We start from the raw sequence: 24,582 nt of genomic DNA, 5'->3' as shown, positions 1-24,582 counted from the left end.
TTTGCCTCAGGATTTAGTCAGCTTTTAAGGTAAAAACCCCACCTTTGATATCATATGTATCTGTATATACCTAACATGACAACAGCAATATATTAAAACTGGGTAGCTTTAATGTCTCAGTAGTCCTTATCTTGTAGGTGTTGCTGCTAAATGCTAATGACATGCAACAAAAATTCCAGTGGGGAAAGAAATACCTGACCCCACTTAACTTCTTACATCACATAAGAAGTAATACCCTTAATGCAAGGTGTTCAAGCTGACCGAAGGAACTGAGCGCCGCCACCAGAAAATGGCATATAAATCCTCTATTTAACACTACCTCTTTATTCGAGAGAGGATCTGAAATTCTTAATATTTACCAAATGGTCATCATATAGAAACCCACTATACAAGACCAGTTTTGGTTTTCATTAAACTCTGGAAACATTCAGATAATTTGATCCACATTACCTATTATGTACTTACAGAAGAAGACTCGCAACCAAAAATCCATAATATGTCATCTAGATCTTTCTCATTTACAGTTTCATCAAGTGATACTCCAAGCTATGGATAAAAGCACCAGTAATTAGTTAAAGCTGTTAATTCTAGAGACATAATACATTTGTTTTGGTCAAGAAAATGTTTCCAGAAACACAAGAGGGAAAAAAAAGGCAATCTACCCAACAATATGTAAACATACATATTTATAGGTATATATGATATATAAATTTATTTTATTTATATAACATTTTCCAGTTCCTTCCTTTACCCTCCTAAACCATCCAAGCCAGATGGCTCAGAAACTTTGATACTCATGACCTCCTTTCTAGTGTTTCTAAGTGTTTTCTACTTAATAAGAAAATTGCCCATTTTCCTGTAACAGCCCTTCCCCCATTCCAATTTACAGAATATACTACACTCTATGAAGAGGTCTTTAGTGCCAACCAAGATGTGGTTTAGATTTCAGTCTGCCTTCAAACACTGCCACAGGACCTGAATTCTGGATGTCACCTTGTGTTTCATCATTAAATTTTAGAGTGTCTCCACTCTACCCCTTAGTGGCGTATTTAACACGAACAGATTAGATAATCCTCTTAATTGGCATAAAATGTAAACACAATCATTATTTCTGGAAGTTCAGTGCATCACAAGTTCATTCTTTATATTATCTTTATAATTGATGGATATATCTGAGCAAATTACAAGATCTTAAATAATTTTGTTCTGTTTAGCACAGATTGTAATATAATGATCAGAGACTTAATGAAGAAAATGTCACACTACAAAATTTCTGAATTTGTCAAAGGTTTAGAAAGTTGCTTACCCTGCCATCACTATAAATCCGAAAATTTATCTTTCTAAGAGCTGCCCTGTCCAAAACCTCTTTGACTGAGCATCCACACGTGATTGTCAAGGTGTCAAAGAACAGATCATGATGTAGCTTGTGACCAGCTCGCCTGAGACCTATAAAAAACAGCAAGTTAATTCTATTATATATGCACAGTGTCTTGTTTGCTAAGGTGGCAGTTACAGAGCAATACTATGTATCTCATAAATAAATGCTTTTATATAATAAAGCAAAATATGGCCCTTGTGTAAAAAGCAGCAAAATCACCATCTTTTTATTGAAATGTTACTGTGTATGAAATGCAACTAAATCAGATTCAAACCTAAGTAATAATGCAGATTGAGTCTAGGGAAGGTAATTCTGATACATCAAATCTGACATATATACAGCAGCAGAGTTGGTATATGAATGCAATAAGGACAAAATAATAAGATTGGAAAGATATTAATGGATATGAATTGCCACAGAACTTGCCATAACAAAGTTTAGAGTCTTAGGGTTTTTTCCAGTAGCAACAGGTCTTCTGGCTATCTGGCAAATAAAGTATGGATGTTTCTTACAGTAATCCCTTGGTTCCAAATATTCCAGTTTTGTATAGCTCCTTTTGACAGCCGTGGTAGTATTATCAGAGAAAAAAAACCCTACCAGACCACATAGTCCAGGTGCAATCATTATGTTCTGCTACAGATTTTGTGCTTTTCTTCAGCTATTAAGCTTTGGGATTTCAATGTTTGTAGCAGATACGATACTCCATCGAATTTAACTGAAATGTTTCTATTGCTTTAATATAATTTATTACCTTCCTTTGCTATATTATTTATACTCTGTGCAGATTTCTGTGAGTAAGCTAGGATGGTCCATCAAAAGAAGTAGATGCTGGCAAACAGCAGTTCAACAGTACCATCCAGGGACTCACTCTGCAGACTTCTGTTAAGTTTCCCAAGAAAACAGAAGCAATGACTGCAAGTTCTTATCACACAGACATCTTATTCTTGGATGTCATTACCAGAACTACACAAAAACCATCAGCTGAGAATTTTGTATTGAAATGGTGCCTCTCAAGTTGAGAGAGCACACATCAGATGGACACCCCTGCTCTGCCCTCTAAGTTTATTTAAGATGTGTTTTTAAGGGGTAAGGGTTTTAGAAGAGTTTCTGTAAACATTAAGTGCGCACCTTCAGCCAAGATTAGAGCAGCATTGTGTACTCGTCTTGCAATGTGCCTTAGTCCATCCGACCCATGGTATATCCCAAACATGGCTGACATGTTAGCCAGAAGAGCCTAGGATCCAAATATAGTTCAGGATATTGTTATTGTGAGCAAAGACTACTTCATGTAAGTTCAGTGGAAAGTTTCTTTAGCACTCAGAGAAAACCACACATCCTCAGCTGATGTTATAGCTACTCATCCCCTGCCTACAAAATAAAAGGAGGGAAAGGCAACATACGTTTATGAAACTGTAAGGACTGATTATGAATTCAATGCTGTTTGAAATGTAATTGTTTTAGCAATTAACATGTACTTAAATTCAACTACTGCAACAAAGATCTTTAAAGACTTGAAGTCAAGGATCAGTACAAAAAAAACTACAGAGTATCTCCTTAATAGTAAGTATATAAACTTGTGTCAATAATAATCTCTTCTCAAAATCTGTCACAACATAAGAGTAGGAAGAAGGCAATGCTAGGAGCAAAAAAAGTTATGACTCTGGCTGGCTGGAGGTCTGTGGAAGTATGCTCAAAATAACTATTTTGGATACTCTTGGAACTCTGATACTTACTTAATCATGGTATTTTCCTGTAAAGATATTACTTTGATGATGCAACATTCTTGCATACACAAAAAATATAAGTTGTGACAATTTGAGTAATTAGTTTTATAAATTAAAAGTTTATTTCTTCTGACTTGAGTTGGCAGAAGACCATTGGAATTCTCTTCTACGTTATGAAAAGTTCTGTCTTGCTTATAACAAACATGCCACTACTCAGTGGTGTTTATGCTACAAGACAGACAGATTCATGACACTGCAAGAATTCAGGACTGCAGTAAGGAAACAGATAGTAAAACTCTCTTTTCAAGCGGACCCCATCATTCAAAACAAATGAACAGAGACCAGAATATTTTTATGTCCTTCATTTTTCTACTAAAATCTCTCTAAAGTATAGGTAACTCATTGTTCAACTTGTTCCTTTCTAGCCCTGAAAATAAAGTGTAAGTTACCTGTGCTGTGCAGATGTTGCTGGTAGCTTTATCCCTCCTGATGTGCTGCTCTCGTGTTTGTAAAGCAAGCCGGTACACTTCCTTCCCACTTGCATCTCTAAGCCACAAGTGAAAATGTTCCTTCTGTTACTTTAAAATTACAGTGATTTATGACACAGAACTTTATACATGCTAACCTGAAACTAATTATCTATCCTCAGAGACAGAAGGGTGCTAGAGAGAACAAAGCATACATCAGGACAGTTGCAATATCAAACAAAGCAAGACTAAAGCACCTCTAGATTTCTGTTTAACTACAGGAAATTTGGTATTTGCCTTAAAATTATAGAGATTATTGCAGCTATTTGAACTGAAAAATAACATAAATTGAATATTCCTAAGTTTATTGATAACTGTGAATGTTTTAGTTATTTTGGTGACTGGAGTACTTCTGGAAGGCCTCTGTGACAAAGATGTGCAGTGTTCCTAGTGACAATTACTTTGCATTTCAATTATTACTAGTTTGACATCTTGTCAAAATACACAGTACATCACCATCAGCAACTATTAGAAGCAGATTTTGCACACTGTTTCTCTGCATAACTATAATTTGAACTAGATTAAGTTCCTTCTAGATTATTTTGGAGGTTTGCTGAATTTTCTACTTCTTTCCATTTATGTTTTATAAGATTGGATGACAGCGAAAAAGTCAATACAGAATATGTGGAGTAAGTTGGCTTGCAAAGCCTCCTGCCATCACAATGAATCCACTCTGCTTTTGGTTATCTCTTCATCCCACAATGCCACAAGAACTATAGACAGTTCCACACAAATGGAATTCTTGAAGCTTGCTTCCTCAAAACTGAAGGGAACTTTTAGTCTGACTGTTTTCAAACAAATAGGGTGCTCAGTACAACACCATGGTCACCTGTTGTTCACAAAGGCTGCACAAGATGGTCATAGGGTGTTTTTTATGGTTTCTTATTTGTTACTAGGATCTCTGAGGGGAGACTTTAGACAGGATATCAGGTAAAAGATTTTCAAATAAAGGGTTCTAAACCATTGGAACAGGCTGCCCAGGAAGTGACAGCATCACCATCCCTGGAAGTGTTCAAAAAATGTGTGGATATGACACTAGAGAACATGGTTTAGTGGTGAACATTGTGGTAGGTTGATAGTTGTACTTGATGATCTTGAAGGTTCTTCTAACCTTAGGGATTCTAAGACTCTATGGCTTCAATCTTCACTTCATGGCCGAGGGAGCCCTTACCTTGTGACACCCACCATTCTGCCTGGCATCATTCTCACTAGATTTTCCTTCACAGCAAAGAATGCTGCATGGGGTCCCCCATAGCACAGCGGGACGCCAAACCTCTGGGAGTTACCCAGGACAACATCTACCCCAAACTCTCCAGGAGGCTTCAGAATACAGAGGGCCAGAAGGTCAGTAGCACAGCAGGCGAGAGTCTGAGAACAGAAACGCACAAAGCAGTCAGCCTCTCCTCTAAAGGAACGGTGTCTACATGGGAGCTAGGTTTTTTTATCTAGTTTCAAACGGTACCACATCACTTGCATGGAGCTGAAGTGCAATGGTTGTAATGGTTACAAATTGCATGTAGCTGAGAGAGTATTTCATTAACACTTAGCTTCTATGAAAATGGTTGTCAGATTGATATCTGTGTGACCAATAAAATTTACCCCATTCTGATGAGCTCTTTCAACAAGTTCAGAGAAGTCTTCAATCTTCCCTTCAGTGTCTGGATACTGAAATAACACTCCACTGACATCCTTTCCACTGAAATCCATCTCATGGGGTAATTTGAGCTCCGTAATAACACCTGTATAACTGGAAACAAAAATATGCAGAAGGTAAAATATTCAAACCACCTCCGACCTTGAAGTCATGCTTAATAAGATGTTTTCATGGAGTCATATATGACTCTTTTCTTTAACATACAAAGACAGTTGAACATCTTTGCAGCACTAAGCACCGAGAAAGTTTCACATCATGGTATATAGTACTGAAGAAGAATTACATTTGATATCATCATCAGAAATATAGAGCAAAGCAACCAGAGAATGCTTAAGATACTTGCTTCCTAGTAAAAGAAAAAAGGCTGAATTCAACAGTCAAATGTATGCAGTTGTGCATCAATTTAAAGGAAAAATTAAATATTTTCTTTTTATGATATGTTTAGTCTCTTTTTAAACAGCTTTAATTTCTTTGCAGTTGTATTTGAACTAGAAGTAATGTCAAATTATAACAGACTTCTGCTTTTAGTTTGCAAAGAAAGCACAGGCCAGAAATGTTAGTTATACAGCAAAAAGGCACAGATGGAAAATGATTCAGTGTAAGGGAAAAGCTATGGTGGAAAATGGAGGAAAACATTACTTTGCTCTAGTTTGGACCACTGCTATAGTTTGAGGGTGGCATCGGGCATCTACATAGAACTTTCTCCTTTTGTTGTGCCTGTTAAAAAAAGAAAAAGAAGGTTTACACATCAATAATATATTGTTTCCCATGAAAATAAATTAGCTTATTTTCTAGAAGTGAGTTTTTCTATGTAAAAAGGCAGTTGAAAATATTGGTTATTATAACCAGATTAAGTGTAAGATTGAAGAATGTTTCTGGCACATTTACATTAAGAAAGTTCATTTCAGACACTCAAATGAGAATCATACGTGGCAGAAATTGAAACAGAACAGGGAGCTAATTTCAAAAGCCATGGGAATGGCTTCACACACTCTTTTAAAGGAATACAACTGTGGTCTTTAATACAGACTTTTCAATGTTGCCCTGGATAGAAAAAAAAAAAAAAAAGAGCCATTCCAGTAGGGAGATGAAGAAGATGGGTCCCTGCTCACAGCAGTGGGGATAGAACTAGGTGATCTTTAAGGCCCCTTCCTACCCAAACCATTCTGTGATTCTGGTAAGTGGAATTTTATGTCACAGGGAGGCTTTGAACTAGTGAGTAGTTAGAAAACTGTTTTTACACATATGAAACTATGATTACACAGTCTCTGCTGTGTAATCACCTTCCTGATACACAGTTATGAGTGACCTTCAATGATTTCTCATACTTATTTGATTTGCAAATCTCTTTCACGTGGCCCTACAGCAGGCATCCATGAAAGTAGATTTGTATATTCCAATAACAGTTTCACTTTTAGCAACCTAGAATTATGTACTCCACATTCCACAGTCCTTCAGATCATGTGATAAAAGGTCCTGTGCATCCCCCAGAAAGGCAATGGCAGGTGGGCGAGCCCAGATAACACCCTGTCCCTGCTGCTCCCGGGTGCTTCTCAGGGAAAATCAGCCCAACAGAGACCCATCTCCACAAGTGCAGAGGAGCAAAGAGCCCACCGGGTAGGTGGGATTAATTATCACAGGCACACTATCTGCGTGCCTGCCCCCACTTGGCAAGCAGACATTATGGGATGCACAAGAAAAGCATCTGGGGATCACAGACATGTCTTATTATGACATGTTTAGGGGGGAAATAGTACAGTTAAGTGATTCTGTGAGCAATAATTGTAGCAAAATAGGGGAGTAAGGGGAAAGACTGGAACAGTCACATATAAATAGTTTGTTGCTGAAGTTCTTCATCTAACTAGTGAAGTCTGTCCTCTCTCGTTAAATGCCTTTCTGATTCCTTTCATGGATAAGGGGTCTCCATATTCTCTGTGTGTGCATGTGTGTGTGTGTGTGAGTCCCACTGGAGTCAGACCACAAAGGATCCACATTTCCATAGTGCAGCAATTGAAATGAGTGGAGGGAGTGGAATGGAGCAGCACATCAGCCAACAGGAGCTCTTGTGTCCGTGGAGGTATCAGTGGGAGCAGGTGTGTGTCAGCCAGGAGCTGGGCTGTATCCTAGGCGGGGTGACTAGACTCTTCCCAGTATGTCCATGTCTCTGTTGTACAAGGGAGGTGGGCACAGCACTCTGGGATGTGGGCTCATCAGGGTGAGAGGGAGGGATCCCCCCTGGCATCCTGGTAGAACTCCTCCTCCCAGTGCAGCCCAGGAGATTGTTTGCCTATTGGCCACACACTGCTGGATTGTGCTCAATCTGGTGCCACCCAAACCCCCCAAAGGCCTTTTCAGAAAAGCTGCTTTCCAGCCTGCCAAACCCCATCATGTACCCCATATGCCAGGGGTTGCTTCTCCCCCAGCTGCAGGACTTGGCACTTCCCCTTGTTGACCTCACAAGGTTCCTGTCAACCCATTTCCTCCAGCCTGTCCAAGTCCCCCTGGAAGGCGCCATGACGCACTTGTCCATCATCTGATCCTTGAAGTTCTGCACCACCAGCAAGTTTGCTGAGGATACAGTCTGCTCCATCACACAAATCATTGACTGGACCCAGTGTTGCCCCTGGCTTATAACTGTCCTCCACCTAAAGTTCATGTCACTGACAAAGCATCCCCTGGGCTGACATTCTGACAGCCACCAGCCCACCTCATCCAGCCCATAAGTTTTGGTTTCTCAGTGGAGATTTAAGGGAGACCCACTGCTCTCTCCTCACAAGCCAGTCACTCGACTATAGAAAGTCATCAGGTTGGTGAAACATGACTTGCCCCTGTTTTAATTCATGACTCCTTATCCCCTTCTTGTCCTTTACATGTCTGGAAATGGTTTCCAGGGTTGGCAGTTGTCCCATCATCCCACTGAGGGATCGAGGTGAGGCTGACTGGCTGGTAGTTCCCTGCATAGTCATTCCTCCCTTCCTAGGGACAGGAATGTCATTTTCTTTGCTCCACTGCTGAGGCACCTGTCCCAGTCACTGTGGTTGCTCAGACACAATCAAGGGGGGCCTATGTCAGGAGGCTCCCTCAGCAGCCACGGGTGCAGCACATCAGGACCTGTGTAAGTCCAGTTTGCTTAAGTGTTCTCTAGCCCAGCCTTCCTCCAACAAGGGTGAGTCTTCCTTCCTCTAGAATTTCTCCCATGTCCTTAGTTTTCTGAAGGCCTTAAATGTCTGAGTTAAACATTCACATCAAGGCTAGGAAGTTCTCTGGGGGATGGCAACATGGACTCCAGCTGTTTAGTGAACTGCTCACGGTAAGAAGGCCACACTCAACATCAATCCATTGCCTACACAGGAATAAATGCCTTCAAATTCCAAACATACTTCCTGCTGTGATCTAACCACACTTTTAAACACAGTACCTGTGACATAATTGCATGGCCTCTGCAGCAGCTGTCCCTTCATCCAGCAAAGACGCGTTAGCCACATCCATCCCTGTGATATCACACACCATCGTCTGGTAATTCAGGAGGCTCTCCAGCCTGCCCTGGGACACCTCTGGCTGGTAAGGAGTATACTGGGTAACCCTGTTGGAAAAAAGTTCCGAGTTTGGGGCTAAGAAAATACATGTGTAACAAAGTTATGGTAATATATAACTGAACTGTATCACATAAAAAAATAAATAATATTTAATTAATGTGGAAAGTTGTTAGAATACAGTTACCATTGTAATTTTTACCTTTTGGTGTTGACTTAACTTTTTACAGGAAAAGAATTCTGTTTCTCCATTTTGAAAAGAGAAATTACTTTTAAAGCAGAGGTATGAGGGCATTATGGAGAAGGACAAAGTAGACACTGAGTGTGGAAGAATTAAATCAAGTCACAATATTCAAAGGAGAATGTGTTGTTCAAGCATATCTCGATATTGCCACAATTTTTCAACACTGTTTCTGAAGACCTTTATTTATCAAGTCTTCTCCGCCCTTTTAAGAAGAAAAGCATTTGACATTTCTCAGAATCAAGCTCAGAAGTATGCAATCCTTGTGCAATGACAGTTTCCATATGTGTTAGTGGAGGGAAGTCAGACTGATCTAAGTTTTATCTGTTGTCATTTGGCGAAAAAAACAGTAGTGCAATATAAGCAGCTCCTTCAAAAATGCAACAGTCTAAGGGACACGCTCGATTGTAACAGTCCAGAAAACAAAGCAGCATGGGTCCAGGAATGAAAGGCAAAAACAGAAGTCAGACTCTCCTCTCTGCTGGAAATTTGGGCACTGGATTACACAGCAGTTCAGGACAGACTTTATGCCAGGTTGAATTTAGAGTAGCAGCCAGAAACAAGTGATAAGTGCAAACACTTGTGGCCTCTGTTTTCTCGTGATGGAAGAAAAGAGTAGTTTGTTTCCCTAAAAAGGCAGTAGCAAGTCCTAGACTTTTGAAAAATGAAATGAAGTTATAAGCTTTCCAGAAAGACCCCAGTACTTGGAAGCTCAAGTTGTGTAAAGTCAATAGAAGGTAAAAACCAAAGATCTTTTAAAAACAAGCTGGAGAACTTGGTATTGAGCAGGATGAGAGAAGTAACAAAATAGTAAGGGGAGAGAGAAAGCAGGAGAAACTCTTGAAGAGAATAAAAAAGCTAGAAGAAGGACATATTCAGTAAGTGAACTCAAAGTGTAATATATTATGCTAATACATCAACCATCTAATTTAATGAAACATCTGCTTGAATTATTCACATACACTATTCAATATAGCAACAGAAAGCAATAGCTATGTATAGAGTACATAAATCTTGATGATTTTCCCAAAACCTGTAGGGTTTTTTTTCTCAGTTTTGGCCAGTTCTAGCACTAAACTAATTATCATCATATGACTGCATAGTTCACAAGTGAGACCAAGTCCCAGACTGCATGTAGCCTTGCTAATCCCAATAGTAGGGCTTTTTTCTCCACAGCAGCTAAACCCAGTTTTCCAGATAAACTTTCACTCTAGTAGTATCAAGATTTCTTTTCTGTATGGTCCCCCTGTCCACTCAGTTCTCACCAATAAAAATAATCATTCCAAATGCCTTTGCATGAACAATGACTTTTATTGATTAGTAGAAATTTCTCTGTACCTAAAGTTTTACAACCGTGTTTTCTCATTTTATTTCACATAAGGGCCATTTCTTGTATTTTTATTTGCAGAAGGAACTAGAATTAGACTAACAACTAGAATTAAAACATTGTGATTAATTGAAATGCATTAGAGAACTCCTGCTCCACATAGCTGGGAAAGTACACTATATTACAAAACAAAATTAATGAAGCCTTATGACTTTGATGTTATGGTTTTGAATGGCCGACACAGTTGAACTAAAACAAATCAATTTCAGAAAGATGGGAAAAAAATCAACCAAGAAATCTTGAATTCCAGTACTGCCACAAACTACTATGAAGCTTAACAGTTCCACAAATAAAGACACCTCTTATAACATAAGCACACTTAGTTAAACACTCCTTTTAAAAAGGGGTTTTTGGCATTTTTAAAGCATCTACATGTTTTAATTGATTCTACTTCTCTACAAGTTCTTCAAATAAAATATGTGGCTTTAGTCTGCATTCTGTGTTCTGCCTGAATCTATACTACATGGTAAAGTAATTTAAAAGCAAGCTCTCTAAAAGTAATTATTGCACAGTATGTAGCTATTTTCAGAATGCAATGCTTTCATTACATTCTGAGTGTTACTAACTAACAAGTTTAATAATTTACACTTAGAGATGTGAAAGACTCTCAAGGATGTACCATGCTTGGTACATGTTTGTATTCTTACACAATTAAAGTCTGGAGGCAAAGGAATCAAGTAAGTTGAACTTAGGGAGACTTTTAGTTGCTCTAAGAAATGCCAAGCAAAGCAAACACAATTTATGTAAGGGAGACAGAACAGATCAGAAGCAATAAGCCTGAGCTTGTAGTATTTCCCTTGGACCTGCAATGTGAAGTGTGTCAGCATAGAAATTGTTACACACTCAGCAGAAATAAGAAGTCTGATTTCTTTAACAGCTTCCATAAAGCCTGCATAGTTGTTTTAGCACACATGCATGCACACATATATGCTTTCTCTCCAACAAATATTTTAGCCTTCACTTTAGTCATCTAATAGTTTAACTTTTAGCCATTTAGTTTGGCTTTACTGGACAGTGCAAGATCAGATTTCTGGACAAACTTGTTTCAGTAACACTATATAACTTTTTAGGATTGAAATGTCTGCAGTTCATTTTGTTCCACTTATTTTCTAGCTATTCTTGTATTTGCTTCTACCAACCAATAATTTGGTTTTCTGGTACTGTATTGAAATATTTAGATTGCATGTGTTGCAAAAAGTGAACAAGGATAAGGCCAAATAAAACCTTGCACAGATGTATTTCATAGATTCCTTGACTTCAAACACTGCAACTTTTCCACCAGTGATGCAAACAGTGCCAACAAATCTAAAAATAAATAAGACTTAGAGGTCTACAGATATGTAGACCCATTTATGGCAACCCAAAGTATAAAAAACCTCATAACATCTAAGTAACAATGACTTTTTTCACTGAGTAATATGATCCTTTGGTTCGTTGTGGGGATTTTTGTTGTTTGGGCTTTTTAAAATATATATAAAACCTTTAAATATGGATTTTACTAAAATAAAAATTACTCAGGAATAAAGTAATTTAAGTAAGGTAACTCATTTTAATACAGTATAAAACAAGCATTTTAGTGACTGGTGATAGGGGACTTGTAAACTAAATGAGAAAATGCAGGATGACATTTAGGCTGCTGGAGAGTCCACATGAAATTTAGCTTTTCCTGTTGCATCATTGCTGACTTACAATTCTTTAGAAACCGAATTGTCAACAGGATGATCCAAACCAAGTACAATATTGTCAGCCTTTTCATAAATGAATAATCTTATTATGGTAGTTCAATGTCACTGCTGTTCACCAAAGAATTATTTGGTCAGACAAGACGAGAACTCACTTTATGGGTAAACATTAAAAAAAAAAAAAGCAAGAAAGATATACTTAGAGAAGAGACTTTAGAATTTTTCTACTTCCTTAGAAGTTTCTTACTTCCTCATCACAAAACCATGATCATAGTATTGCATAGTATTTAACCACCTCCACCCAAATTGCGTACACCAGTGGAGGAAGGAGCTGGTTTGAAGTTAGGTAAAAGTTAGGAAAGAATTACTTTCATTTAAGAGGTAAGTCTCTATACTTCCTTAAAGCAAACATGTAATTTTGTATTAGTTCATAATATATAGGAGCTATAAATAGAAGCCACAAAACTAGTGGCATATTTTACAAAAAAAGAGCATCTTCTAAAGTAAATGTTAAGCTTTACCATGAACAACACAGTTCCTACACAGTAGGATACACATCATTACCAAATATATGAAAGCTTTAGTAAAAAAAAATAGGTTTGTGGGACAAATGTGTGCTTATACATATACATTTAACAATAACGTGTTACATTACCATCCTGCATTCTCCAACAAGTTGCGCGCAATGGGCTGAGGCACTGAGCAGTTGTAATAACCCATGCCTATATAGGACCGCCATATCTTGTTCTTCTTTGCAATATTGTACAGAGTTTCAAGAATTTCATTTTCACCTAATTGGAAAGACAATATGTCAGAATGCTACCGCTACATGTTACAGTAACAGTTTTTAGCCGAAATGTCTTCTACCCCAGTGTAAAAAAAACCATTGGTGGTGCAAGTACAAACAGTAGCAGAATGAAGTGCAAGTCAAGAACAGCAAACATAAAGCAATAAACAGGTAAAACATTCTAGGGAAGTTTAAATTCTGCCAGGATTTTGAAAATGCAACACCTGAATAATAACAGGGTTCCAAAGCAAGTGGAAAGAATAGTGAGAGAAACAGCTGTAGGCAGAAGGAGCTCCTGTTCCAATACAATGTACATTCAACCCAGAAGAAGCCTATCTTGCACACACATTAAAAACATCAAGAAACATTTTCTCTTAGCTGAATCTTTCAGAAGCTACATTGTTTGAAGCTATTGCCATCCACAGCTGTCATTTAGTGTTTCTATCGGAGTCATATTTGCACAAAGTGAGCTTACACCAAGCACCCAGGAGAATTTCTTAGTATCATAGAACTTTATTTCCTCAAATTTTCCCTAAACTGCTGATAAAACAGAAGAGTTCTTTCAATTCAATTTTAGCATACTTCACCAGTTTATTTAGAAAAAATTTGTAAGATTATTTCTAATTAATCCCATTCCAAATGAGATTAACTTTCAAATGAGTCTGTCAATCTAGTTTGAAGACATTACAAAAGAATGATTTTGAAATACATAGAATGAAAGTATTTGCATTCCCTCTCTCCCCAAACCATAGTTTACTCTTTGCTCTTGCTTCTCTGTGTCCTGAAAGCAGTGCAAAAATCACACTGAGTCAACCTGTTCCTAGCAGTCAGTGAATAATGCTACAAACATCTGCCAAACAGTCGTATTTTAAAAATGTATTAGTAGCTGAGGATGCAAAAGGATGGTCAGTAGACAATCTTAAAATCACACGACAGGTCAGCCCAACCTAACAGTCCTGGTGGAACTGGAAAGCAACCCTCCTGGGTGAGGGAAGCAGATGTTTTTTAATTCTTCCCCCAAATCTGACCTCAGAGTTTGCTGTAATGGGACAGTTACACCAAGTTCTGTTCCCTCTGCACCGCAACTTGAAGATGTCACTTTGTAATATAATGCCACAAATCACAGAAATAGAATATCTCAGGCCCTGTATGTCTCAAAATCTATTTTCTCTCTGTAAGTTACTCCAGCAAGAGATACCAAGTCAGAATAGTTAATTTTCTAGAATGTGGTGGCAAATAATTATCTAGGGTTTGAATTAATTTCTAGAGCAACCACAAACAAGGATATTAGAACTTCAGCTCTGATTTCAAAACTTGATTTTTTCCTTTCACTCAAGTTGCTGCTATTGCATTTCATGAATAAAGATTTTTTTTTCAAAAATCTCCAGGTTTTCAATTAATTCCTTCCACAGTCACATTACACCTTTCACAGAGTTTTTAAACTGATGTTAAGTTCTCGTTTCAAAGTTCATTTCTTCTCTGCCTTTTACTCAGTGTGGCCATTAGATCCAATGTATTTCTGAAGACTGATTTCTTAGTTTCAGTAAACTGCAATTTTTTTTTCTGGAGACTTGTTATATGCTTATTAGGTTTTAACTCAGCAATGTTCAGGGCAAAGTTTCTAAACTAGTGAAAAACTTCACTCGTCAGAACTTCTCCCACTGAGTTTTTTGTAAGAGAGAGGCAGCTGTTTAAGTAAGCTTTAACATTGTAGAGGTCTTCCTCTACCACTTGCAAAAAGTTTGATGAAAGACAGTTTGGTTGCAATTTCAGACAGAGGCTTGTGCTCTTGCATAATTCAAACATCAATGATTTCTTGGAAATGGTAATGAATTTCCTTGTTTAATTCCAAATTGCTGTTGAAGGCAGAAGTTGGCTATCATTTAACTTGCTTGCTAGCTCAATATCACACACAAAAATGCACTGAGTGCGGTTTCTGCAGTAAACACATACCACAAATACTGCACAATGTGATAGATAACATTTCCTTTGTTTGCTGAAATGGGCTTTTCTTCTTGAGTTATTTCTCTGCAATTGTAGCTAACAACAACTACATGCAGCCATTTAGCTTGTGCTGGAGGTCTCTGAAATAAACCTGCTTCCAAACTGATTGAAGGCACAAAACCAAAAGCCCAGAGGGGCTGCAAGCAGCTTAGGTAGAGATTGTGATTAAGAGTAGAACCATACTCCATCTAGAATACCTACACTGAGAGGTTTTAAGACTGAATATATTTTTAATTATCACATTTTAATGGGCTACCTGCGAAGACAGCTTCACAGTTGATTTTAAGCAGGGTGGCAAAGTATGGGAGGCCATACTCCTTCCATTCCTGCTTCACCTTACTTCCCTGCTCCTTTGGTCACTATAAGGGCAATGGCAGCAGTACAGCTCAAAATACATCTCCCACATTTAACACACCTCTTTGAAGAGGTCAGGGATAAAGACTCCTTATCCTTTGCCTTCTACTGCCTTGAAGCACTTCATCACAGTATATCTTTAGAAAGACAGCTCATAAATATAACTGCAGTTCTGAACAAGGGAAGTCAATAGCCCCTGATTGATCTATTAGGCTGGCTCACCTATGACCAAACATAAATCCATGAAGATTTCATTAATTCAGTGTTTACTTTACACTGATAGGGTTCTGAATTTAAGTAGGAGTGATGCAGGTAATGGTGAGAGAAGTTAATACAGAAGCTGGAGTCCAAAGACCAGAGAGCAAGGCAATGAAACAAACCATGCTTACCATTACCCCCAGCACCAACAGGAGGGGATGGAGGAGATGCAGCCAGGCTCTTAAAAGCTCTGCATGCATAGCAGGAGGGCCAGAGCCTCAGTCTGGAGATAAGGACAGCTGGGCCCAGGAGGACAGTCCAGCAGTGGGACAGGGACTCCACCTTTTGAGGTTTTATGTTCTGATTGGGTAAAGCCCAGAGCAATCTGTCTGACTGCACAGCAAAGCTTTGGGTAGGGGCTAGAGACTGAGCTGGGTCTGTCTCCATCAGCAGCCTTATCTCCCATTCTGTCGAGCCTAGGTTTCACCAGTGTATTCTCGTAATGTTATTTGTGAAAGGGGCCTAACTTTTTACTAAATTAATAACTAAATTATTGATCAATTTGTAAATAACTAATGCTAATACAAAGGCAGATGAATGTGAAACACAACAGTGATCTTATGTATGGTTAAAAATTTATTTTTAAATTAATAATGAAGTTGCTACTTTTCCAGTTTGGTCCCCAAGACTGTCACCAACTCTGAAAATAGCAGACTTTTTCCACTGTATAAAGTATATAACTTGGAGCATATGCAGTGGAAATGTTGTATTATTCTAAATATTTATTAATTTCTTTAAAACTAAAACATATAGGATTCTTAAAAATTTTAATTACGTAGTTCAAAAAACATAGCTTGAAATATTTTTTGGTTATGTGACTAATTTCTTAATTCTCCCAGCAATGAGATTAAGAGCTAATATGCAAAATGGGGAAATAAAAAGAAAGAAAATTTACTACGTTTAAGTAATGGTTGGACCCTGGCCACTATCACACTCAGCTGTTTGTTTCCAGTGTTCTAAGAAAAAGTGATTGAAATGGCTTTACTATAGACTCATTTTATTGGGTGTACAATAAAAATTCTTTAAGAACCTTGTTCAGCAAAAAAATTGCCAGCAAAGTCACTGCAGTTGATCTTTATTCCCCTCATCAACTCATTAAAAATTATGATCAAAGGCAGTACTCAGAATAATGTCCACTGCTTTTGCTGTATTCCTTTCCTATAACTGGAGAAAGCTTACTGAAGGTCTGAGAGGTTCTGCAAGGGCAGTTCCAGATTGCTACATCTACAGATAACAAAGGCAGAATATATCACAAAAACAGTAAGAGGGACTGAATTATCAGATCACAAAGCGTTGTACTGTTATTTTTGCTAGTGTTTTTGTAGTTAGCACAGTAGATCTGCCTTGAAGTTGTGAGATACTTGCAAAATATGGCACAAGAGAAGGAGAGCGAAATAAGGAACAGTTCAAGTTATACTACTTTAACCATGCAATACTAAAAGAAGGTCACTATTTGTCTGATATATTTTTATTCACTTTATATCAGATCTTTAAAAAAATAATCTAATCTCTGTGATCAAGGAAGCAAGAACCCTAGAACCACTGATAAAAGGGGGATTAATTTATTTCCCTTAAGTATTCAATTCAATCTCTTTTAAAAAAACCAACCCAAAGCCAGATTATATTGAAGAAAAATAGTTCCAAAGCACAGTCAGGCACATAGTAATAAAGCCATAGGACAGCACAAGGAAAGCGCGTGTTCCTGGTGCTGTATGCCCAGCCTCAAGGTAAGGGCACAAAACCTGTCTGACACTAGGGGATGATTATAAATTCATCCAGAATTAATTTTTAACTGGCGTTTAAAATGTAAAATCCTATTTAAAAAAGATTTACTGCAAAAGGAGCTGCTAATTTGGAGACACAAATAGTCTTTATTACACTGTAACTGCTTCTCAACAGTATTGCTTCTAATAACGTTTAGACCGGAGACCCAATTGCATTCTTGAGATTTTTAGGAACTAATGCTGATAAATTCTAAAATTTGAGAATGTACCTGGGAATGTTTGAGAAAAAAAAGTGGTGGAGTCCACAGGAGTATTTGTTTAATTCAACCTTTTAAAAAATTGAACTCCTGAACTAAAAAGCAGAAATAACAAACATATGCACAAGACCTATCCATTACATATAAAGATGGATGTACCATGGCAGCATTGCAGGGATAACTATGACTGATATAGACAGTAGGTTTGTAGGGATAAAATATAGATTAGTCATACAAGACAGTACGTTCCTTTACTTCAAATAGGTCAATCATGACATATGTGCTAATGTACCTTCAATACCTAAAGAAAAGCTGATTGTTCAAGTTTCCTTACTGTAACCGTGGGAATAAAGCTCTGTAATACCAGCTGATCCCAATTAAGAATCAAACCGATGTCTAGCCTTGTAGTAAATACTGACTGAACAGAAGTTACATGCCAAAATTAAGTTTTTCCTTAACTGTATCTGCAGAAAAATCGGACTGTAAAAAAGCCCCTCTTCCAGAATTAGCTGAGGTACAGGACTGAAATGTACTGTTAGCTGAAATCAGACGTTTTGCTATTTCACTCCTACTGCAATTCAGTGGCATGTTCAGATGGTTTTACAACAGTCAGCAGAGTCATGGCCAGAGACACTTTTAAAATGTTTTGGGTTTTTTGGTCCCAAAATGGACATAGCTAGTGTTTTCATCTTTCATACCAAAGAAAGGATTTTATCTAAGAAACCTCTTAGCACAAGCTACAGTCCTTCTCTCCTCCATCACTGACAATGGCAGTACACGGAAAAAAACTGCCAATACAGATAACACTAAAAATTATTGAAAAAGCATTTTGAGTGTAGATGCACTTGTGCCTTCAAAGCTCGCCATTTACCAGAATGGCTGGTCATTCAGAATTAAGAAAAACATCATGGAATCATTTAGGTCGAAAAACATCTCCAAGATCATAATCTCCAACCTCTGACTGATTACCATGCTATCATGTAAATCATGGCACTAAGTGCCATGTCCAGTTCTTCCTTGAACACCTCCAGGAGTGATTCCTCCCTGTACAGTCCATTCCAATGCCTGACCACTCTTTCAGTGAAGAAATTCTTACTGATTTCCAAGCTGAACCTCCTCTGCCACAGCTTGAGACCATTTCCTCTTGTCCTCTCACTTGTTCCATGGGAGAAGAGGGCAAACCCCACCCAGCTATACCCTCCTTTCAGGCAGTTGTAGAGAGTGATAATGTGCCCCTGAGCCTCCTTTTCACCAGCCTGAACAACCCCAACTCAATGAGCTGCTCCTCCCAGGACTTGTGCTCCACTGCTTCACCAGCTCTGTAGACTTTCTCTGAACACTTTCCAGCACTTCAGTGTCTTTCTTGTAGTGAGGGGACCAAAACAACACACGATTCAAATTCTGGCCTCACAACTTAAGTGCTGAGTACAGGGGGTCAATCCCTGCCCTGCACCTGCTGGCCACACCATTGCTGGCACAGGCCAGGATGCCATTGCCCTTCTTGGCCACCTGGGCACTGCTGGCTCATGCTCAGCTGCTGTCACCAGCACCCCCAGGGCCTTTTCCTGTGGCAGCTTTGCAGCCACTCTGCCCCAGCCTGTGGCACTGCCTGGGGTTGCTGTGACCCAAGGGCAGGACCCAGCCCTGGGCCTTGTTGAGCCTCACACCACTGGGCTGAGCCCATGATCCAGCCTGTCCAGATCCCTCTGCAGAGCTTTCCAGCTGACCTGCCCCCAGGAAATGTCCAGGTAAATAAGGTTAAAGACTTTCTCTCTATATACATGTTACATCCTTCAAAGAGGTAATGTGGCTTCATTCTTCCACTGAGGATTAAGTCTGTGCTAAAACATCTAGGAGAAACAACACAAAAAGAGTGTGCTTTTACTGAAATCAGAGGTTTTATTTATCATCAGTGGAATATGCAATGCCATATAAACAAGCTCTTAACACAAGCTCCATCCACAGGAGCCTCTTTTTTCTTTTCTTTACTGCTATTGTATACACACATTTGATTCATTTTCCTTACTTTGGACAACTTGTGAGGATCTGTAATGTGATCTTTTCTAGTGACACACACTGAATCAAAACTTGAGGATTATATAGCAAATGTACACATTAAATATACACACCTGGGATGAGATCTACAGCTATGACAGCTTTCCAAAACACCCAAAGGTAACTGCAGAGACCCATGATACACAGACAAGCTTCTTATGGTGAGTGTGTGGTTTTCTTGAACTACATGTCTAATTCTATCTGTAAGGATTGACTTCAGTGAGACTTCAACGTAACCTCAGCTGTGTTTGTTACTATAAAGGAGTAGCTCTAGCACAGCTCATTTGTTCAGCTGCACTCCAATTTGTGGAGTCACTATGATTACATTTTGAATTATAAAGACAAGTGGAAATTGCTTTATTTGTCATATAAATTTTATATATGCTGAAGCTCATTGAATAACATGTTTTGCATTGCCTTGTTTTGTTCTCTCTTTCCATGTGTGAGAGCATTCATGCAAATAAAAACAAATGTTTAAGTTAGAATAGAATAGTTTTCATGACACTGCCCAATTTTGCTAATTCCCTTTAGTAAAAGGTATATGATAGAGAAATAATGCCCCATCCTTACATAATAAATACCATCCTGGTAATTGGAAAGTGTTCTAACAGTATATTAAAACAAACTTCACTCAGATTACAACATGATGGGTACAAGATGTGCGTGTGTTCAATGTGATGGTGCACAACTTTAAGCTGAGGCTTTAAACATTTCTTTTAAAAGCTGTGGAATTTTCTGCTACCAGTTCAGGGGAAAACTAGTGACAAACAACTTCACATTAAGCTATAAAAGGCAGTCCAGAACACTGGCTGCAGAAAAAAACACAGTCATGTACAGAAAAAAAGGTTTTCTGTACCTCATGCAAGCATCTCTTTTGAAAACTCACTGTGGCATGCTGTGCAATGTGAGACTCTGCATCACAGTCACATTCTTTCAAAGTTTACTCTAAGGGAACAAGAACAGCATAGCAAGTGGAGCAAAATGCCAGTGAACTAAATACACTGTTAACTAATGAGGTCCTGTTACACAGTGAGAACTTGCCTACAACAGGACATCAACTAACGCACCACTGTGTAGGAGACATACACTCAAAATTACTAAGAATCAGTATTTGAGCACTGCATAAAGACTGTGACTTGGGCTGATGCCACTAGTTTAGTTTTTTAGTGCCCACTACCCTGTAAAAATTTTGTAAGAGTATCATATTAATTAATAATAAAAACTAATTATTAAAAAAATTGGAAGGGCTTCTAAGCCAGAATTATTAGTGACAAACTGCATTTCACTCCTTCTACTGACCTAAAAGTATAGTAACCTAAAAAGTTTTTGTCTTTGGGGTCAGTGAAAATCGCTTCTTAGTCAGGGAATACCTTGATTGAAACACATTAGCCGTAAGGAAAATGCCAAGCACTACTTTCAGCAGTTATATAGACACAAGAAGGCTGTTAAATTCTTCTGCTTCTCTACCCAGCCTCTCACCTTTCCAATAAGACAGAAAGTTCCAAAAGACTAAAACACCATTGTACTAATAAAACATTTTAGAGGTAGAAACTATCATTCCCTGTTGTATCCCTCCTGGCTAGACTCTGCCTTTTCAGGGTCTAGTTTTCCTGGCTGTTCATTGTGGTGCTGCCTCTCACACGTGATGTCATCTCAGAGTAACCAGATTGAACTGGCCAGGAACCTCACCGGAGCAGCAGGCCTGAAGTTTACACTCAAATTACAGCACACAGATGAGCAATGAGAAAATGCCTGTAAGTTTTCTACGAATCAGGCAAAGGATTGTGACACAAAAATGAAGTTAATACTGATGTAACTGGATCCCATATCTGAATGGCCATTGAGCTTTGTTAGTTTTAGTGTTATTGTTTAGAATTGAGGATTTTAAACTGTTTCTTTCACTTACAGGACCTCCAGCATCATTGTCACAGATTTTGCGCTAAAGTGCAGTTATGCAGATAAAAATTTTGTACTGTGCTAGCTAACTCTTCAAAATGTTAATATCTAAAGCCTCATGAAATCATGTCAAGTTTCCTACAGCAATTTGCCGAATTACTGTAGTGGCACAATAACTGACTCAGATGTTTAATATTCCTGCAGTTTACACATAACACTCAATTAGACAGATTTTAAATTCTGGCCATTAGTCTACTGTGTATCGATACTAGGGAAACAAAGACTTTTCATGTTATTAAGATATGCAGATTATTATTGGGGGGGGGGGGGGGGGGAATGTCGGGGAGGAGGAATAACAAAGAAATCCTGCAGATACACAAGAACCACAAAAAGACAGTAGCTCAGTCCACATTAAGGGGACGACATTTAGTCATACTTTTCCCTACACATTAGGCTCTTAGGACAAAGTAAAGTCAATGGAGCACTGGACCTCCAAAGGGAGTTTGGAGCCCCTGTCTGCTACACATATTTTCCTACCGATTTCCGAGAAGACAGCAACAAACGCAGCAAATTAATCTACGGAGTTGTTCGGAGAAGAATGAAGTGTCGGTGACTGTGCTGCTACGCTTGTTTAAGTCTTACCCTGCACTTCTGCTCGGGCGGTAAGGTCAGACCGCTACTCGGGTCAGGGGGACATGGGGGGCAGGGGGCGCGCCCCCCGAGTGCCCCCCGCCCCGCTGGCGGTCGGAAGGGGCCGCGGGAGGGAGTCCGGGAGCGCCCCGGGCCATGCGGTCACTTACAGACGTGATCATCCATCCTCAGCGGCCTCCGGAGGCGGATGCTGGCCGGGATGGTTTTGTCCATCAGCTCCTCGACGCTCTGCAAGAAGCGCCGGCACGCCGTGGTTAGCTCCCGCGGGGCGGCACAGCCCGCACCGGGAGGGTCCGGCCGCGCAGCTCCCGCCCCGCACGGCGCCTACCTGCACCCCGACGGTTCGCAGCATCTCCCGCTTCTCCTGCTCCCGGGGCCCGATGTGCCGCCGGGAGAAGTCATCGTGCCGCGGCAGGAGCTGCTCGATGCACCGCGCCGCCTCTCCGCCGCCCCAGCGCCGCTGCCCCGCAGCCCACAGGTGCGGCGCCCCGCGGGCCGCCAGCCGCCCCCACCAGCGCCCGCAGCTCTGCATGCCCCCGGCCCAGCGCAGCCCAGCCCAGCACGGCACGGCACCGCCGGGAGCTCGCACTTGAGAGCGGGGGCGGCGCGGCGCGGCCCCCACCGCCCGCGCCAATGGGGCCCGGGGGCGGCGCCGCGCTCGGCCCGCCCGCCGCCACCTGCCCGCCCGCGCCGGCCCTGACCCCGCGGGCGGCCGCGCCGAGCGTCCCCCGCCGCGCTGACCCCGCGCTGCCCCGGCCTGCGGGCGCACCCCGAGGGCATTTTCCCAGCAGAGAGAGTTTTCGTTCACAAAACGAATAGGAGAAAAAGGTTTTTGTGTTTCCTTAGCAGAGCGTGGAGTTGCTTTCGAGCGGCGAGCTGTAGGATGAGCAACACTGTCCACAGCTGTTACCGGGGCGTATGTGTGGTTATTACTGCTTTAACTTCTGGTGATGCTAGTCTTGGGGAGCAGAGAGGTAACTGAAACCTACTTTCCCCCGTTTTTCAGTTCTGTGTCTCTCTGGGGATGATATGATCATAGTTACACACTTGTATGTTGGATTATAGAGATGCCCACATTTCTTCATCTTCCAGAACTAACCCCAGAGTGGCCACATTGAGGATATATATTTGAACCAACATTTAAATAAAATAACAATGAAAGAAAAAAATCCAAGTTGTTCTTTAATTTCATCTTAATTGTATCACAGATCTACTGCCTCCTGAATTTAGAAAAATAACTGATCGCTGCTTCGGAACCTAAAAGTGAGTTTACGTTGCACCAAAGATCATTGATTCATGCAAGCTCTTCATTCCTGTAGTAAACATGAAATTACTTCTCTGATATAATCTGAGCTATCATAAATACTGTATTATAAAGGAAAAGGCCCTCACAAATTTATGCTGGTATGTATTTATGCTGGAGTAATGATTTGAGTCCCTGGTTTCAGAATCAGAGGTCCCCAAATTAAGTGAGATGGAGCTTGCTTTGAACAGCAAAGCTGTTTGCTGCAAGGATTCATGATACAAATCCTGTCTTGACTTTACTGATAACTATTAAAATACAAATATATGTTGCTTTTCTCCTCTATTTATATATATTGTTTCTCTACAAATATGATAGTAGCAGGAAGGACATTAAAACTTTGCTATGGGCTTTATTTTGAAAGCATATAAGTGAAATAGAAATATTAGAAAAATGCATTAAAACCATGATAGTTACAAATTAATTCCCATTATGACTTTGTACCTACATAATTCCTTTTTAAAGTGAGTCTAAAGCCTTTTGAAAAAAATTGGAGATTGTGTTCAAATATTTTTTCAGACTATGTTCAAATAATAAGTGTTCTTAAAAATGTATCCCTTTTCTCTGTCAGGTAGCATCAGGATGATATTTCACACAAGACATTACAGTCAGCTCATTCAAAATTATAACTTTGCCAGAATTGTTTCTTCAATGTGAGGTTAGAGTTTTATAGCTATCTATAGTGCTAGGAAGTAAAGTCTGAGGAAATACAGAAGCATCCCAAACAATATCTTTTCTATCCATATTTCTTCATATTCCAGAGCTAATCCAGATTTAGTTCAACTTGAAAACTATGCATTGGAGCAGGAAGACTGCAGAGGTGTGCCACACAGTAATGTCAAGGTACGCCCACTTCACCTTGGAAAACACCACATCTGGAGTGCTTTGTTAAGCCACTCTATGGATAATGCTTTTTTTATTCAGAACCTCAGCACAGAGTTCACCTTAGCATGGGCTATGTGTAATCACTGTGATAGAGATACAAGCCCCGTTTATGTGCTTGATCAGTTAGACAGCTCTTCAGCACCTTTTTGAAAACTATTATTTATTGCCTTAGCTAGCAAAATAAGAATCTTGAACAGAAGATGCAATAGAAAGGGAAGCTTGGATATTAACAGTGACTTTGATATCAAATCAAGAAAAGCTAGCTAGTCTCATAGCTTTGAA

General features: G+C 39.6%; 1 protein-coding gene across 1 annotated transcript in view; it reads right to left on the bottom strand.

Annotated features, from left to right (window-relative positions):
• Positions 1-22,644, bottom strand: part of GLDC (glycine decarboxylase) — a 38,498-nt gene extending 15,854 nt beyond the window's left edge. Inside the window, exons 1-11 of the mRNA XM_054284428.1 lie at positions 22,441-22,644; positions 22,262-22,340; positions 12,782-12,917; positions 8,702-8,866; positions 5,923-6,000; positions 5,229-5,376; positions 4,801-4,997; positions 3,552-3,648; positions 2,507-2,612; positions 1,307-1,446; positions 466-546 (exon numbers count right to left, since the gene is read on the bottom strand). Coding sequence (XP_054140403.1) covers positions 466-546; positions 1,307-1,446; positions 2,507-2,612; positions 3,552-3,648; positions 4,801-4,997; positions 5,229-5,376; positions 5,923-6,000; positions 8,702-8,866; positions 12,782-12,917; positions 22,262-22,340; positions 22,441-22,644 — 1,431 coding nt within the window. The remainder of the gene's footprint in view (positions 1-465; positions 547-1,306; positions 1,447-2,506; positions 2,613-3,551; positions 3,649-4,800; positions 4,998-5,228; positions 5,377-5,922; positions 6,001-8,701; positions 8,867-12,781; positions 12,918-22,261; positions 22,341-22,440) is intronic.
• Between the last annotated feature and the right edge of the window lie 1,938 nt (positions 22,645-24,582).

Source organism: Melozone crissalis, unplaced genomic scaffold, assembly GCF_028551555.1.
Source record: "Melozone crissalis strain CALT ecotype California unplaced genomic scaffold, PUWL_Pcris_2 ptg000005l_1, whole genome shotgun sequence".
NCBI classification, from domain to species: domain Eukaryota; kingdom Metazoa; phylum Chordata; class Aves; order Passeriformes; family Passerellidae; genus Melozone; species Melozone crissalis.
This window is presented reverse-complemented; position numbering and strand designations above follow the sequence as displayed.